Source organism: Acartia tonsa, chromosome 7 (assembly GCF_053477335.1).
Source record: "Acartia tonsa isolate MP-2025a chromosome 7, ASM5347733v1, whole genome shotgun sequence".
NCBI classification, from domain to species: Eukaryota; Metazoa; Arthropoda; class Copepoda; order Calanoida; family Acartiidae; genus Acartia; species Acartia tonsa.
Genome location: NC_137266.1, coordinates 52,344,748 through 52,360,856, shown reverse-complemented (window position 1 = coordinate 52,360,856; position 16,109 = coordinate 52,344,748). Strand labels below are relative to the sequence as shown.

Genomic DNA, 16,109 nt, shown 5'->3' with positions numbered 1-16,109 from the left:
CTATAATCCTAATATAAAAGTAACAGGATGCTTAGCTTACTCTCTATAGCCTAAGATTTACGTACTTAGTAAAATCGCTTGACTAATGTAATTCTCCTTTACAGACAAGCTTCTCTAGGTCAAGGGAAAAGTTATTAACTATTTTGAAGGAAAGTATCTCAACCATCCTGGGAAAAAACGACCCTAAAAATTTACTCCACAGAAATTTTTTATTTACAAACTAAAATAGAAAGTGGGGGATTAGGTTAAGGTATGTCCGTCCATATTAACAGGAAATTTAATAGCAAACAGGTCATATTACAAAGTAGCTGCGCTTTATAAAATAACAAAATCAAACCTTGTAAGAGATATAAAGTTTCCATTTGAATGAGCTTTTACACATTTGGGTATCAAAACAGGATTTAGCGGAACACATTTTGGAAGCAAAGAAATTGGTAATATTGAGCACATGTTATTTATTATAGTTAAGTTATTTGTAAAAATAAATAAATTATTAAATTTGTGTGTTTCAAGTGTTTTTTTGTGCTTTTTATCACAAAGCTTAGTAAGAGTGTTTATTTTTACTAAACATTTCTTTTTTTGGGTGCTTAATTAATTAACAGTTTTGGGTTTTTTAATGAAACTGTGAATTTTTCATTTACATTTAAGTGGTTTTTTTTGTGAAAAAGTGTTCTCAAGTGCAGTGTTTTTAACAGAACTAAGTCATATTTGGGCTTAGAAAGAGGGAGAGAGAGAGAGAGAGAGGGAGAAAGAATCAGAGGCACGAGACTCCAAGAGAGAGAAAAAAGAGAGTTTAAGAGAGAGAGAAAAAGTAAATAATAGAGAAGGTCAAATGAAAACAATAAAAATAGCAGACGGACTTTTAGATGTTATTTCTCTAAATATTTTTTCCTTTATAAATTATTTAGTATAATTTTTCTATTTAAAAAAATAATGGTTATAATTACTAACTATATTCCTTTAAATTGTAATTTTGAACTGGTTTTGTTTCAAATTAATTGTTTTTTTACGTTCTGTTCATAGAGAAAAAAATAAAAGAGAGGAATCGAAGCAACTAGCCCAGTAACATGTTTTTGAAAAATGTCACAACTTTTTCCGATGTTAACGTTTGTGACATGTCACAATGTCACACGCCTAAACTTGTGACCGGTCACACACTTTATATAGTGAGTTTGTCATCAAAAATGTGACATGTCACAAGATTTTTGAGTGAAATGTCACAAAGAATTGTGTGACTTGTCACAAAGAATGTGTGTGACTTGTCACATTGAATGTATGAATGTACAAAGAATTGTGTGACTTGTCACAAAGTATTGTGTGACTTGTCACAAAGAATGTTTGTGACTTGTCACATTGAATGTATGAATGTCTCCGAATATGTGACTTGTCACAAAGTATTGTGTGACTTGTCACCAAGTATGTGTGTGACTTGTCACAATTTTTTATTAACATGAATTATAAGTGACACGTCACAAGTGACATGTCACAATGGTACTACAGAAATAAAAAGGTAATAAAAAAATAGGTTTATTTATAAATATTAACTTGTTAATAATCACACCATTTGACAAAACTTAATAATCACAGTATTTGATAATAGTTTTTTCTCGCATCATATTATAAACAGCTTTCCGCGCATATAGAATATACAATTATAAGATTAAAACCAGTTTTTTTAGCCCCGAGGTACCGAAGGCACAGGCTAAAAAAACTGTTTTAATCTCATGATTGTACATTTTTATATTCGTAGAAAGCTGGATATAATTCGATGCTAGACATAGTTTTTGGTATGGATGAGAACCGGTTCCTATCCACCGGATTCGAATGAATACGAGAATAGTTATTTCTCGTATCGTATTATAAACGGCTTTCCGCGGATATAGAATGTACAATTATAAGATTAAAACTAGTTTTTCAGCCGGTGCCTTCGGCACCACGGGGCTAAAAAAACTAGTTTTAATCTTATGATTGTACATTTCTATATTCGTAGAAAACTGGATATAATACGATGCTAGACATAGTTTTTTCATATTCATGAGAACCGGTTCCTATCCACCGGATTCAAATGAATACGAGAAAACATATTTAAAGTTTGATACTATAGAAAGAAGTTTTCTCGTATTTATTCGAATCCGGTGGATAGGAACCGGTTCTCATCCATACGAAAAAACTTTGTCTAGCATCGTATTATATCCAGCTTTCTACAATATAGAAATGTACAATCATAGTTGTACTAGTTTTAATCTTATAATTGTACATTCTATATCCGCGGAAAGCCGTTTATAATACGATACGAGAAATAACTATTCCCGTCTAATGCTTGCCGACCAAACAAACTATTTTGATACTTATTTTAAGTGAATTTATGTTAAGTTAATTAAGGATTAAAGCCCCCCCCCCCCCCCCCTCAATACTTTTGTTGTTTTAATTTGTGGTTGGTTTGTCGCCAAGCATTATAGTGAAAACCACTGCAATTTATTTATGTTAATAAGTTCAACTCTTGCAAAACAAAAAGTTCTAATGCTAAAAATTACTCTCCCAAAAAAAAGGAATGCAGGATATATATTAATTAACGATGGAGGTCAGTTACAATAAGGCTTCGAAATCAATGGCATACTTTCTTCTACAGTGTCCCTGAAAAAGAAAACTTTATTATTAAGATTACTCTTAACATTCAAGTATTATTATGACCATAATACACGAATTTATGTTTATTCTTATGATTATTAAACATGATATTAGTCAATTTTAAAGCAAAATTACTCTATAATTTGAATGCCAGTATGTCGTAAACCTTGTACATATTTTTTTAAAACATCTTATATATAGAATACCTGTTCTTTTGCATTGAAAAAAGTCCTTGGTGATTCAGTTTTCTTTGAAATTATGTGGAATATCGGATCTAATTCTTTTATACAGGTTTCAAATCCCTATTATTTTTTTATGAATTCATTAAATAAACATTCTTAGGTTATTTCCTTTGTTCGACATGCTAGGTATTAATTCAACATTACATATTGTCATGTATCTAACATAGAAAACATAGGAAACTTTTTTTAGTTAAGTTAGAATAAGTCAAGACTCAAACAAGGCGGGGGGGGGGATGAAGACTTCAATAGGATATGTCTTCTATCATAGGTTTTTTTTATATTTGCCTTTCTATATTTTAATTGCTTTTGAGACTAAAAAACAATAATTTGATATGAATTCTTTCCTTAGCATACAAAGCAGCCTGTGCGCTGATAAATGACTGTTACCATCCAGCTTCAGATGCTGGAAGTTTGCCCCAGCAGTTACGACATCCTTAATGAAAGTATATTATTAACTTTACTATTAAAACGAAACTACTGTATAAAAAGGATCTGTCTGTTCGTCTCGTAGAAGTATTATGAAGAAGAAATCCACTTGTAGATTATCTAAATTAGGTATCTATTATCAATTTTATCTAATTGTATAAACATCAGTATTAAAAAGAAATTTATTTACAAGAAAAGAGCAAACAGTTTCAGAAGGACGGAAGTACGGACGGACCTGCCCTAATACTAGAAAAGCTTTGTTTTTAAAAATTATTGATTATCAATGATCCTAAATTAGATCTATATAGGCTATACTCCATTCTCAATTGTGTGACACACAGACAGACATCCTGTAACTTTTACACAAGGACTTTTTTCTGGGGTGTAATGATTGTTCATGTGGGAATGTGAATCTTACCTTAAGGAGCGAACGGACAGGCAAGACAATGGTGAAACTAAGCACCAAATCTGTTTAACTAAAATCAACAGAGAAATAAGGTTTACATAATATCTGGCATCTTAAGTTACAAGCCAACAAAAACGATAAATGTATAGATATACATCTCCTGATAAATAAAATTAAAGAACATTTTGACACTATTAGTGTATCTACTTTTTATAGCCAACGAATATCAGAAACTAGAAAGCGTTTGTAAAACTTTGGTAGTTAGTGCAATGTACAGTCAAATGTCCCCTCCCTCCCTGATTACGACTATTTTCAGGAGACTAGGCAAATCATGCTTTTTAAAGTTTCTAGGATGTTTTTCTAAATTATTTTTATAGGAACGTCTACCTATCAGTTATTAGATATACATTTAATACATGTATAATTTAGGTTTTAAATAGGTTGTCAAATCAATTAAGCATAAACCTTATTTCATTCCTTGAGCTAGCACTAAAGTCCACAGCAGTTAATTTCGATTTCACTTTTACTCTCGTTGCCCACCTTAACATAAAACAAGAATTTGACTTTGGTATGTGCGTATCTTTAGGTTTTAAGTTACTCTATCGTACTGCGAATGAAACAACTGTTAGTTCAATAGCAAAAAATTTTCAGGGATTTTAGGGGATAAGACTTTGGAAAAAAAACAATTTACGACTTTTGTCAGTGGGTGGACTGTACTATTAACAGGGATAACACAATGGAGATAAATTGTTTTACATCCCCAATAATCATGAACAAAATATAATTATTTTTTAAAAACTTCAAAATACTACCTACTAGTTTTAAACCAAACAATAAAATTCAATATTAGTACCAACCCAAAGTATTTGATCCAACGAACATTATTATAAAACTTTGGGTACAGATAGTATGTATCCCTCTCCTCTGTGAGATATTTACTTAAAGAGTACATATAAACAATGTTACTTTTTTATACATAAGCAAGTTGAAGTCATATTTTTTTATAGATTTATAATTTTATACTATGAAGATTTTTATATTATTACTTTATTTATTTAAAAAGAGAAAGATACCTAAAGTCTCATCCTTAATCATAAGAAAGATCTATAAATTTCAAAAACATAATTTTTTTCTTTTAAATGACCACGGAGTTACTTTAATCTTTTTATTCAAAATGTCATGATAAGTAATTTATTGACAAAATTTTAAGAAAAATAACTTGCCTATTTATTTATACAAATGATTGTTTATTCACAGTTTCAACGCTTCAACTCTGGAGTGACTACTGCTGTCATCAAACTGAAAAAGCTTTTGTAAAACTGCCATACAACCCAATTTTATATATAAGCTTCAAACTCTGATATAACTCCTGCATTCTTGATTCTGAAATTTACAGATCAATTAATTAATTATAGGTTGAATTATTAAAAAGATAATAATTATTCATTTATAAAGTCTTAAATTTAGAAAAATATTTACTTTAAAAGAAAAGCAGCTTGTTTTGCTTTACTTTAACGAAAAAAACAATATTTATAAAATTTATTATGTAAAAGATGTAAAAATAACTAAAAAATACCACAAACTTATAACTTTTATTGTTAAATTAACATGATTTAAAATTTTACACAAATTAATTTCGCAATTTCATTTAAATTTGAATCCGGGTGCGCAAGAGAATGCCGCGGAACATGTTACAACAGAGTTCCCGCATTTTCAATTATTTAAATCACCTCATTTAAATAAAACTTTATTGTTAACCACTAAATTCGACGCAAAGTTTATTTTTTTCTGATTATATGAATTCTAATACAAAGCTTTGATTCATAAAAAAAGCTTTGATGATAAAAATTAAATAAATATTTAAAAATCACTCAATTTTATTATCAATTCAGGGTTACCGCATAATATTTTTTTATATTAGAAATATTTGGTATGGATAACTTTTTTTGTGAAATGTTACAAAAATTCTAAAATTATAAAACTAGTGACATGACACACATAACTTTTTATGAGGGAATCATTTTTTGTGAAATGTCACAAATAATATTTTTGGAGGAAATTATTTTTTTGTGAATTGCTATGGATAATTTTTTTGTGAAATGTCACAAAAATTCTAAATTTATTAAACTAATGACATGTCACAAATATTTTTTTTGGAGGGAATCATTTTTTGTGAAATGTCACAAAAAATTCTAAAATTGTAAAACTAGTGACATGTCACAAATAATATTTTTGAAGCGAATAATTTTTTTGTGAAATGCCACAAAAATTATAAAATTGTAAAAACTAGTGACATGTCTGTGCGGGAAGGATGCTATATCCCCCTTGAGGCTTAAGACTTACAGACAGGGTAGTTATAGAGCAGCTTTAGCAAAATGTTCTACCTGTGACTGCAATGCAGGGAAGGATCAAATTACCACAAGAATCCAGAGGTATCCAGAGGATGCGCGGGGCCAGACGGGGGGGACTGTTGGGGTCTCCAGGTGGGCCTTGGTGCATTTATGGATGGTCTGTAATTTGTGGAAGTGTTGATGTTTAGGCCTAAACAAATAGAGTTATATTTTGGGAAATTTGGTGGAAACCTAAACTTCACCCGGCCTAAGCTATTGTCCTATCCTCCCCCCAATTACATTATTTGTTAATAGGGAAAGGTGGAAAGGTTAATAATTTGAAGAACTAAGCTGTACCTGGATGTTAATTCTGGACAGCTTAGTTTTCCAAAGAGCCGGCAGACATTATAATTAAGCGGTCTGAAAAATGAAAATCTTTAATTTGCTGTTTGCAACCGCGAAATTAGAATGTCTGCCGCAGTGAGCCGCAGGCAACCCGTTGTTCTTCTCCAGTGGACTGGTGGCCTGAAAGTGTACATACATTAGTGTACATGACACTCCCGGCAAGAAAAAGAAGAACATAGGGGTGCGGGTTGATCACTGCAGTTTACAGAAGATAGGAAGAACGATACGCCCAGCAGCAATAGCCTTTAATGTGTTTTTTTTTTTTTTTTTTTTTTTTTTATGGGGCGTATCGTTTACAATGGGTTAAAATAAATAAATAAATAACTATTTTGTAAACAATTTTAAATTTACAATATATGATTAATACTAATCCAGGTTTTCTTCGGCTGGAATCAATCCTCATAAGTGTGGTAAACTTCTTGGGGTAATCCATCATTTAATAATAAGATTATTAAAGACATTAGGCAGCATCTACTTGTTGTAAGATAACATTTAATAATAAGATTATTAAAGTTATTAAAGGGAGTGTGAACCTTTAAGCAGGATTTTTCTTTTGTAGTAATTGAATATTTAATAATGACATTATTAAAATCAATGTGCAGGATTATGTAGTGTAATGAGGTAGGGTTTTTTATCTTCGGCACTTACAGCCTTTATTAATAGCAGAGTTGAATTTTGGACATGCATAACATCGTAATGCTTGTCGGTTAAGTTATATTTTTTCGGCAATTACAGCCTTTATTAGTTGCAGATTTGAAATTGGAAACGCAAAACATCGTAATGCGTGTCCGTGAGGTTAATTATTATCTTCGGCAAATTCAGCCTATGGCAAATTCAGCCAAAGTTTAACGGGTGTAACTCATTTGCGACGCATTGTGTTAACCCGTTTCAGGAACGGTTTTATTAGGTTTTTTGCTCTGAAGCGTATGACTCGTCACACTTGGAGGCTGCGGACCTGATTTGGTCAACTAGTGCGAGCTCGTCCTCGGAGAACAGGATGGCGATGTGCCGGACACTCCTTCTGGTCTCATGAAATTCTTCCTTCCAGTGTTTCCGCCAACGGATAACTACCTGACGGACAATACCATCATCAGAAGTGATGAGGTGTAGGACCTGACCAAGGCGCCAGAGTTGATCGCCAATCAACTCATCTGGGGACCGGAGGAAAACGACGATATCCATCTCCTTTGGTTGTGGACCTGTTTTGCCAAATTTCTTTGGTCTTGGGATGTAATCTGGAAGGCGTTCATATAGCCAGATCTGCCACCATGATTGGTAGAGGCGTTCCATCTGTTCCAAAAGGCGGGAGGGTTGTTCTACCCTCATTGGTCCAGTGGGGGCACGCCTGTTATTTCTGCCGTGTATCAGACGGTTCGGCGTGATAAGGTCTGCGTGACCTACATCCTCCGTTCTGGATACCATGCAGATCGGCATGTTGTTGATCTCATTTGCTATATATGAAAAGGCAGTCTCAAATGACATGACATCCAGTTTGAGACCGTTAAATGTTGCATGGAACAAGGTTTTGATTTCTTTGATTGAGCGTTCCACACAACCTTGATAGTTGTGAGCAGCAGTGGGACCGACCTCGTACTCTATGCTGCAACTTTTTCCATTGAGCGTTTTAGTGATGTCAGCCATGGAAAACTCCGATTTTGCTACGCCTTTTATGAGCTGTGCTCCTGGGTCGATGAAGACCTTTTTAGGGTAGCAATAACGATGAACGAATCGTTGGAATGCTTGGAGAAAGGCGTCTGTGTTATACTTAGTCATAACATAACACGCTGTTGCGGATGAGGCTGGGTCTCTACAGACTAGACCCCAAACCTTGACTGTGGACCTGTGGTTGTGTTCACAGTGAGCCAAGAACGGACCCATCAGGTCAAGTTGGCAGTAGTAGAACGGGGGAGCAATGGTCAATCTGTTTTGGTGGATTGGTCCCATTTCAGCTTCTAGAAGCTTGGCCTTGAACCTACGACAATGTGGGCAAGCCGCTCTAATCTCTTTGGAGAGATCTCTGCCATGGAGGATATAGGCGATGTGCCTAGATTCTAAGAGTGTTGCATTTACATTCCTGTGTAGTGCAAGCTCTTGGTGGGCGTATAGCATAACGGAGTATGCTATCAAGCTATACCGATCAACTATCGGTCTAACAAAGTGGAGGGGAGACAAATCAGGCATGATATTGTCAACGTCTTCAATGCTGGTGCCCTCGACAATGCGACCATTGTATTTGATAATGCCGTCGTCAGTGACAACATTGTTGCCGTGGGCCATAGAGTTGGAGAATTTAAGCACTTCTTTAGTGGCGAGCCTAAAGTAGTATTTCTCCGCCTTCTGAACTTCCTCGTCCAAGAGTTGGACAACCCGAGGAGTGGGTTGTGGAAGTGATGCCTTGTTGAGACGGTATGATTTAAAGTCGAAAAAGCAGAATTTTCGAACGATGGCCATGACCCGGAGAGATTTTGGCCATGACCGTTTACACGGGTCGTAGAGATAACTCGAGAACTTGGTTATCTCTGCCGTTCTTTCTTGGGGTGATTTCGTATCACCATGGAGGATTTTGACCTCTTGGGCAGCGGCCTGTTTCGCTTCCATTGTTAGTTTAAGATCTTGGAAGGATTGGGCTGGCATGTCCTGGTAATCAAGATACATCCAGGGTTTGCCATTTTGCCATTCAGATTTGGCGTCGATGTCCTTAATAGTGGCAAGGAACCGGGTGCCGAGATCCGCGATGTTGTTTTCTGACTCAACATGACGCCATTGATCCGGGGATGAGAACCGTCGAATTTCGATGACGCAGCTACGTACGCCCAGAGAAAGAGGACGTGCGTCTTGGTGAAGCCATGACATCACAACAGTAGAGTCTGTGAAATAGGTGACTTTGTCGACCTTGTCTTTGAGATTCTTGGCAACGGTTGTTGCAAGAATGGTGCCTACAACGGCTGCCCTTAGCTCTGCTCGAGGGATAGTGCTGCCAGTCACGATCTTTGACTTGGCAGCGGCCAATCGGACAGTGACCTCCCCCGAGAGAGATGTTGACCTAACATGCACACACACGATTGCCATGTTTTGGCTAGCATCAACGGATACTAGCAGATCAACTTTGGGTTGGGAGTTTGCCGGGATTACCGACCGTGGACAGGAAACTGACGCGAGTTGTTGCATCGTTTCAATGTTGGTCACCCATGTTGGAAGCAGTTTGGTTGGGAGCCCATCGTCCCAACCAGTAGCGTAAGAGAGGAGATCGTGATAGTCTGCTTTGAATTTAGCAGTCACGGGGGTGCAGAATCCGAGAAGGTCGAAGTTTGAGGCAACTTGCGACAGGATGGTTCTTTTCGTGAAACTGAGTAGAAGAGCCTCTTCAAGACTGCCTTCTACTGGCGGGGGTCTTTTCCCTCGTTTTGTTTTGCCAAACGACAGGGGTTTGACATCCAAGCTGAGAGTGTCAGCTAGTGGGGCCCAGCGATAGCCGAGGTAGCTAACATGTGTGCCGTCGTTGGACACGGTGTCTTCAGGTACAGCTGAAGATTTGACAAAGCTTTTGACGCTCATGCCTGCCAAGTCAAGAGTAAATTTGACTCCCGCAATGAGTTTGTCTAGTTCAGTTGCGGAGTCTGTTGAATCAGAAGTATCATCAACATAAGTTTTGGTTCTGAGAACCTGGGCACCTGCGGTATGTTCAGGGTGGTTGTCCATGACATACTGAGCTACCTGTTCAAGGCCTTCTGCAGTTTGATTGCCAGAAGGTTTGACCCCATAAATGATGGTACGCATGATGCGCGTTCTGACAGTGCCACCAGGGGTAAGGCTATCAACCCACAAGTACTTGTGCCAGCGGAAATCAGATGGATCCAACTTGATCTGGTTGTACGCCATCCGTATGTCGCATGCGAAAGCATGTGGTCCTGCTCTGAAGTTGATGTCCAGAGCTAAGATTTTTTCGAGCCTGTTTGTGCCCTTTGCTAGGACATCGTTCAGACTTTTACCTGAGGAGGTAGTTGCAGACGCATCAAAGACAACTCTAACTGGAGTGGAGAGAGAATTTTCTTTAGTGACGAAGCGCCAAGGGAGGTAGTATTCTACTGGCAGATTGTCTACTAAGGCTCGTTCCTCAGGGGACAGGTCATCAATGTCACATGAATAGCCGTTTAGTGCCAACTTGTCATGTGATGCCATAACTTGCAGTTTGGCCTCTGGATCTTTCTGCAGTTTTCGCAGCTGCGATTCCAGAACTTTGAGGGCCCTATTTTTGTTTGGTTGTAACTCCTTGACCGGATCAGCAATGAAGGGAAGAGATGCTACGATCCGGCGTTCGTCAGGTAGGAATTTGACGGACTTTTTTATTAGGAGTTGTTCGGCCTCTTCTCTGAGAGAAGTTGCATCCAGAATGTCTCCGTTTTTGCAATCATTGCATCCACGGCATGCTATGCAACGGTAAGGTGCTTGAGTGCCTATGTCTTCACTCTCAAGATACTTCCGTTCATGTCGTTTGACGTGTTGAATATCGGAGCTGTATGTATGAACATCCAGCGAAGTGTCCTCCTCTGTTTTTTCCTCAACAGTGATTGGATGGAGGTATGGAAAGGTGTCGGTTAAGGAATCCGCGCACCAATTCCTACCACTGTTCAGAAGTGTTTCAGTGGTATAGCGGTAAGCAGACAACTCGTTGGTGAAAAAGAGAGCAGCACCAACAAAGTTTACAGTCTCGGCTGCTTTGGCCCAAGCCTTGTGGGGACCACCGAGTACACCTGTGTGGCCATCAATGCCCTTGAGTGGGCTTCTGTATAAGGATAAGCCACAGGGCAGTGAGCAGATATGCATTGGGAACAAGTAGTTGTACTTGATCCCCAAGATTATGTCGACTTGGCCTCCGCCAATGACATCTGGTACAGTAGGGAGAAGCTCGTGGCCTTTGTAGTGATTTGCGAGGTCACCATAAGGCTCTGTGAGTTCCCAACGAGGAAATGGGGCCGTCAGTGTGTCCATTTTTGCAGCAATTATAGTTGCGGACATGGCACTGTCGACTAATGGCAGTGTGAACTTGTCACTGCCATAGGGAAGATGGACGACTTTACCACCTGCTACATTCATGAGGGTGGGTCCAGGGCGGTGTTCTGTGGCATTTAGTCTAGCCGCTGCAGAAGCTGAAACTGCAGCTGTACCACAACCGCTGTCGTAAAAGACAAACAGTGGATTGCCGGAAAGATCAGGGACGTTTTGGCACATGAAGATGCCTGGGGCAGCAACATCAGGGAAGGTGTTGGGGTCGGAAACGTCAGGTGTGGTGTCAGAGGTTTGGAGATTCATGGTAATATTATCCATGAACAGAAGGTTGCCAGATGTTATAGGAACATCCTTGGGCAATGACTTGCGGAAATCGTCTAACCTCTTTTTATTCTGCTCGACATGAATAGAGCAGGCGAGGATATGCTTTTGCACGCGATGAGCAGGCGCGTACTGGCAATTGTCAGCTTGACAGTAAAAGGTGGTGCGACAGTCATTTTTGTGGTTGTTCCACCATTCGTCAATATTGTCGAAATTGACGCTGGCGTCCATTCTGAGGCACCTGTGACAGGCTTTTGTCTTGCCATGGAGTTGACGTTTCTCCTTATGTGGTGTATTGATGTACACCTGGCATTGGAACAAATATGTGTGTTTGTTCTGACAAAGTGCGCAATCAGTTGGTACAGGCTTAGAAGCAGCGCCTGTGTATGTTAAAAGTGGAATGGGTGTCTTAGCGGACTTATCAGAGGCCCTGCCTTTAGGGCGTTGTTTTGGGTCCTCTGAGGCCGAGAAAGTGGAGGCCGTGTAAGTTTGAGAGGCTGGTTTACTCCGGTTCGAGTTTTTCTGACCAGGGTTGTTACCAGTCTGGTTGGACTGTCTATTGCCGGAGTTGCCGCTGCTCAAGTTGGTATTGTTACCACCAGAGGATGCGGTACCAGTATGGAGGGATGCTCCTTCATGCTGGTTAAGTTGGTATTGGAGCTGACGTAGTTCGCAATCCAAGAAGAGGAGAAGTTGCTCATAGCAGTACTGGCCATCTTCCTCCCCATTTTCGTCTGCGCTAAGCAGGAATTTTTTAGACATCTCCTTAAAGTAGTCCCCTTTAAGAAGGTTCAGTACAGAGTTGGCGATGTCCGTTTTGCCGTGGTACAAGGCTTGCTCTGCATCATTCTCTTTTGCAAATTCTTGGGTATCAGCAAGTAATGAACGGAGTTTTACCATCCATGTGATCTGCTGTTCCCAGTTGTATTTAGGGCATGGTCCCAGTTCCATGATTTTAGCCTTACGTTTGGCTATGATGCTGGTTTTGCTGCCGTAGTGGAACGACAGCTGCTTCATACAAGCCTTAATAGATTTTTCGGCTGAGCACAACATCTGCGCATTGCCCTGGAGACAGTTTTCTTTCAGGTTTTCCAATGCTTCGACTTCTGCTATAGACGGCATTGAGTCGATATAAATCTGGAACTTCTTTTGAAATGTAAAGAGGTCAAGTTTATCTGTCTTGGCCCCGGAGAAGTGAGGGATAGGGATGTTGGAAGAGCGCTGATTGAAGGAGTGCCCTGAGATAGGTACTCCGAAACGATCCCTCAAGCGTTCAACGTAAGATTCCACGCTGGATATTTCCGTTTCAAGCGTGGTGGACTGGGCATCTAGTGCTGTTGCATCTTGCTCCATGTCCGTAAGCATTGCGTCCTCACACAAGGTTTTGGCTTTATGTAAGGTGCGCTGTGCCTTATCAAGTAGCTCTTTAAATTGAGCATTGAGCTTATTGAATTGACCTAACTGCTTAACTTCGGTTGCTTTAAGATCGCCGAACTTTTCGCAGAGGTCATCAAGCTCCACAAGCATGGGGTCCCTTTTTTGTTTTACCCTTGCTTGTTTTACCGCGTATGTCGTAGGGTTTATGCGGTTGGGGATGGGAGCTGTTTGCTGGAGCATAGTTGCAGCAGGAACAGCTGTGGCCTGAGTCGTAACTGCTGGAGGCACAATTACTTGGCCATCACATGGTAAGGTACCTGCCTCGGATCCGACTGCTGAAGTGGTAGTCGAGTCGTAAGAGCAAGTAGAGAGAGGTACTGCTGGAGCAGCAGTCGTCGTAATCGGTTGAGCTTTCAAACGTGATGTACGATGTTCATGAATGAACTCGATTTTTGAGCGCATGGCTATACGTAGCTGTAACGCTTTGTTCATGTCAGCTTCGGTGACCCTTGGGTCTGGGCTGTTGCGAAAGAAAGCTATGATGTGGCGAATTGACGAGGCTTTTTCTTCCAACAATGATAGACTATTGTCTAGCTTTTCAATGCTAAACCTGTCAGGGTTATTTATGATGCTCTGACAGTCTTCGTCTATCATCATGCACTCATCGCATTCGATGATGAGTTTGGTTGCCTCATCAGTCATGGTTGGGGTTTGTGCTGTAACAAGCGCAGATAGATCGACACTAATATTGTGTGTCGATGTGGAAGCGTTATAAGCGGAGCCTGGGAGGTGGTCGTGTAATGGGAACTGTTCAGGGTTATAAAAAACCTCGTCCTGAACCTCTTTCTGTAAATCTTCAGAATAGAGTTGTTCCAAAGCTTCTTCAAGAATTGAAGCTGATTTTTGGAAGGATGGTATGGGGGAATAATTATCCCAATCTAATTGCTGTGGGGCTAGCTCAAACTCTTCAGTATCTGTAGGGGTTGTGGGGGTTTGTGGTGAAAGGCCGTTATACGGATGTATAACGGGAAAAGTTACCAGTGTATCAACAGGTGAGGAGGGTAAGTGGGGGGCTGCAAGTAGTTGGGGAGCTGCAGGGGGTGTAGGGAATCCTCGGATAGGTGACGGGGATGGGCTACGGTGGTGGCTGTTTTGGCCTGGGGGGGTGCGACTAACGCTGGGCCTGCGTGAGGAAACGACGGGCCTAGAGTTGCGGTCAACCGGTTTTTGCCGTTGAAGTAGCGCTTTTTTTGTTTTAAGGAGTTTTTTGGCGCGTAATTCAAACGGGGTGTTGAGTTTATGTTTTTTGGCTAAAACTCTGACGGTTTTAGGCCGACGACTCGCAACAGTCGCAGAGTCGGATTGTGAACGTTTGGTGTGAGAAGGGGTGGGGTGTGAGTTAGATGGATGATAGAGGGTGTTATGCCTTGAGCGTGTAATTGCTCCGGGCGGTTTAGTGAGGAAAATCTCCTTCATTGACCACTGAATGCTATTGTTAATTTATTTGTTAAAATTATGATCACGCTGTAGCTTTTGTTGGTGTGTTTTTTATATTTTTGTGTTTTTACAACAAATAAATGATGAGGGGAGAACCTTCACCGAATTTTTGTTGTCTTTAATATGGCGCAGTATGGCAGGGACCGCAAGCTATCAGGGAGATGAAAAGGGGTAGGGGGGAAAACAGGTTCGGATTATTTAACAGCTATATTGTTAAATAAGAGGACAAGGAGTTGTCCTATGGGTAGGGAGAAAAACAGGTTCGGATTACTTAACAGTTATTGTTAAATAAGAGGACAAGGAGTTGTCCTATGGGTGGGTGGCACTTAGTTGTAAAGCACCTCAGCAGCTGTACAGAATTAACAGTCTGTAAACATCAATGTGCGGGAAGGATGCTATATCCCCCTTGAGGCTTAAGACTTACAGACAGGGTAGTTATAGAGCAGCTTTAGCAAAATGTTCTACCTGTGACTGCAATGCAGGGAAGGATCAAATTACCACAAGAATCCAGAGGTATCCAGAGGATGCGCGGGGCCAGACGGGGGGGACTGTTGGGGTCTCCAGGTGGGCCTTGGTGCATTTATGGATGGTCTGTAATTTGTGGAAGTGTTGATGTTTAGGCCTAAACAAATAGAGTTATATTTTGGGAAATTTGGTGGAAACCTAAACTTCACCCGGCCTAAGCTATTGTCCTATCCTCCCCCCAATTACATTATTTGTTAATAGGGAAAGGTGGAAAGGTTAATAATTTGAAGAACTAAGCTGTACCTGGATGTTAATTCTGGACAGCTTAGTTTTCCAAAGAGCCGGCAGACATTATAATTAAGCGGTCTGAAAAATGAAAATCTTTAATTTGCTGTTTGCAACCGCGAAATTAGAATGTCTGCCGCAGTGAGCCGCAGGCAACCCGTTGTTCTTCTCCAGTGGACTGGTGGCCTGAAAGTGTACATACATTAGTGTACATGACAATGTCACAAATAATATTTTTGGAGGGAATCATTTTTTTGTGAATTGGTATGGATATTTTTTTTGTGAAATGTCACAAAAATTCTAAAATTATAAAACTAGTGACATATCACAAATAATTTTTTTTGAGGGAATCATTTTTTTTGTGAAATGTCACAAAAAAATCTAAAATTGAAAAAACTAGTGACATGTCACAAATAATATTTTTGGAGCGAATCATTTTTTGTGTGAAATGTCACAAAAAAATTCTAAAATTGGAAAAGCTAGTGACATGTCACAAATAATATTTTTGGAGGGAATCATTTTTTGTGAAATGTCACAAAAAAATCATAAAATTGTAAAAACTAGTGACATGTCACAAATAATATTGTCACAATTATTGTGACATGTGACCAACATTTTACTGGGAGAAGACGAAAATAGGCAGTGGGCCTAGAGGCCTACTCAGCGCTGTTGCCGCGCTAAAATTTATTGCTATTCCACTACTTTTCAAATGGGAGGATT

General features: G+C 39.3%; 1 protein-coding gene and 3 long non-coding RNA genes across 4 annotated transcripts; all 4 read right to left on the bottom strand.

Annotated features, from left to right (window-relative positions):
- Positions 1-1,511: 1,511 nt before the first annotated feature.
- Positions 1,512-2,935, bottom strand: LOC145323975 (uncharacterized). Its single transcript, XR_013881155.1, has 2 exons — positions 2,835-2,935; positions 1,512-2,634 (listed from the first exon to the last, which is right to left on the bottom strand). It is a non-coding gene; the product is annotated as an uncharacterized LOC145323975 (long non-coding RNA).
- Positions 2,936-3,216: 281 nt separating this feature from the next.
- Positions 3,217-5,081, bottom strand: LOC145323974 (uncharacterized). The gene is made up of 4 exons (XR_013881154.1): positions 4,926-5,081; positions 4,168-4,242; positions 3,715-3,772; positions 3,217-3,303 (listed from the first exon to the last, which is right to left on the bottom strand). It is a non-coding gene; the product is annotated as an uncharacterized LOC145323974 (long non-coding RNA).
- Positions 5,082-6,211: 1,130 nt separating this feature from the next.
- Positions 6,212-10,515, bottom strand: LOC145323980 (uncharacterized). The gene is made up of 2 exons (XM_080166607.1): positions 6,390-10,515; positions 6,212-6,243 (listed from the first exon to the last, which is right to left on the bottom strand). Exon 1 carries the CDS (start codon positions 10,314-10,316, stop codon positions 7,341-7,343), a length of 2,976 nt encoding a protein of 991 aa, XP_080022733.1. The 5' UTR covers positions 10,317-10,515; the 3' UTR covers positions 6,212-6,243; positions 6,390-7,340.
- Positions 10,516-15,231: 4,716 nt separating this feature from the next.
- LOC145323979 (uncharacterized) lies at positions 15,232-15,621 on the bottom strand. The gene is made up of 2 exons (XR_013881156.1): positions 15,408-15,621; positions 15,232-15,261 (listed from the first exon to the last, which is right to left on the bottom strand). It is a non-coding gene; the product is annotated as an uncharacterized LOC145323979 (long non-coding RNA).
- Between the last annotated feature and the right edge of the window lie 488 nt (positions 15,622-16,109).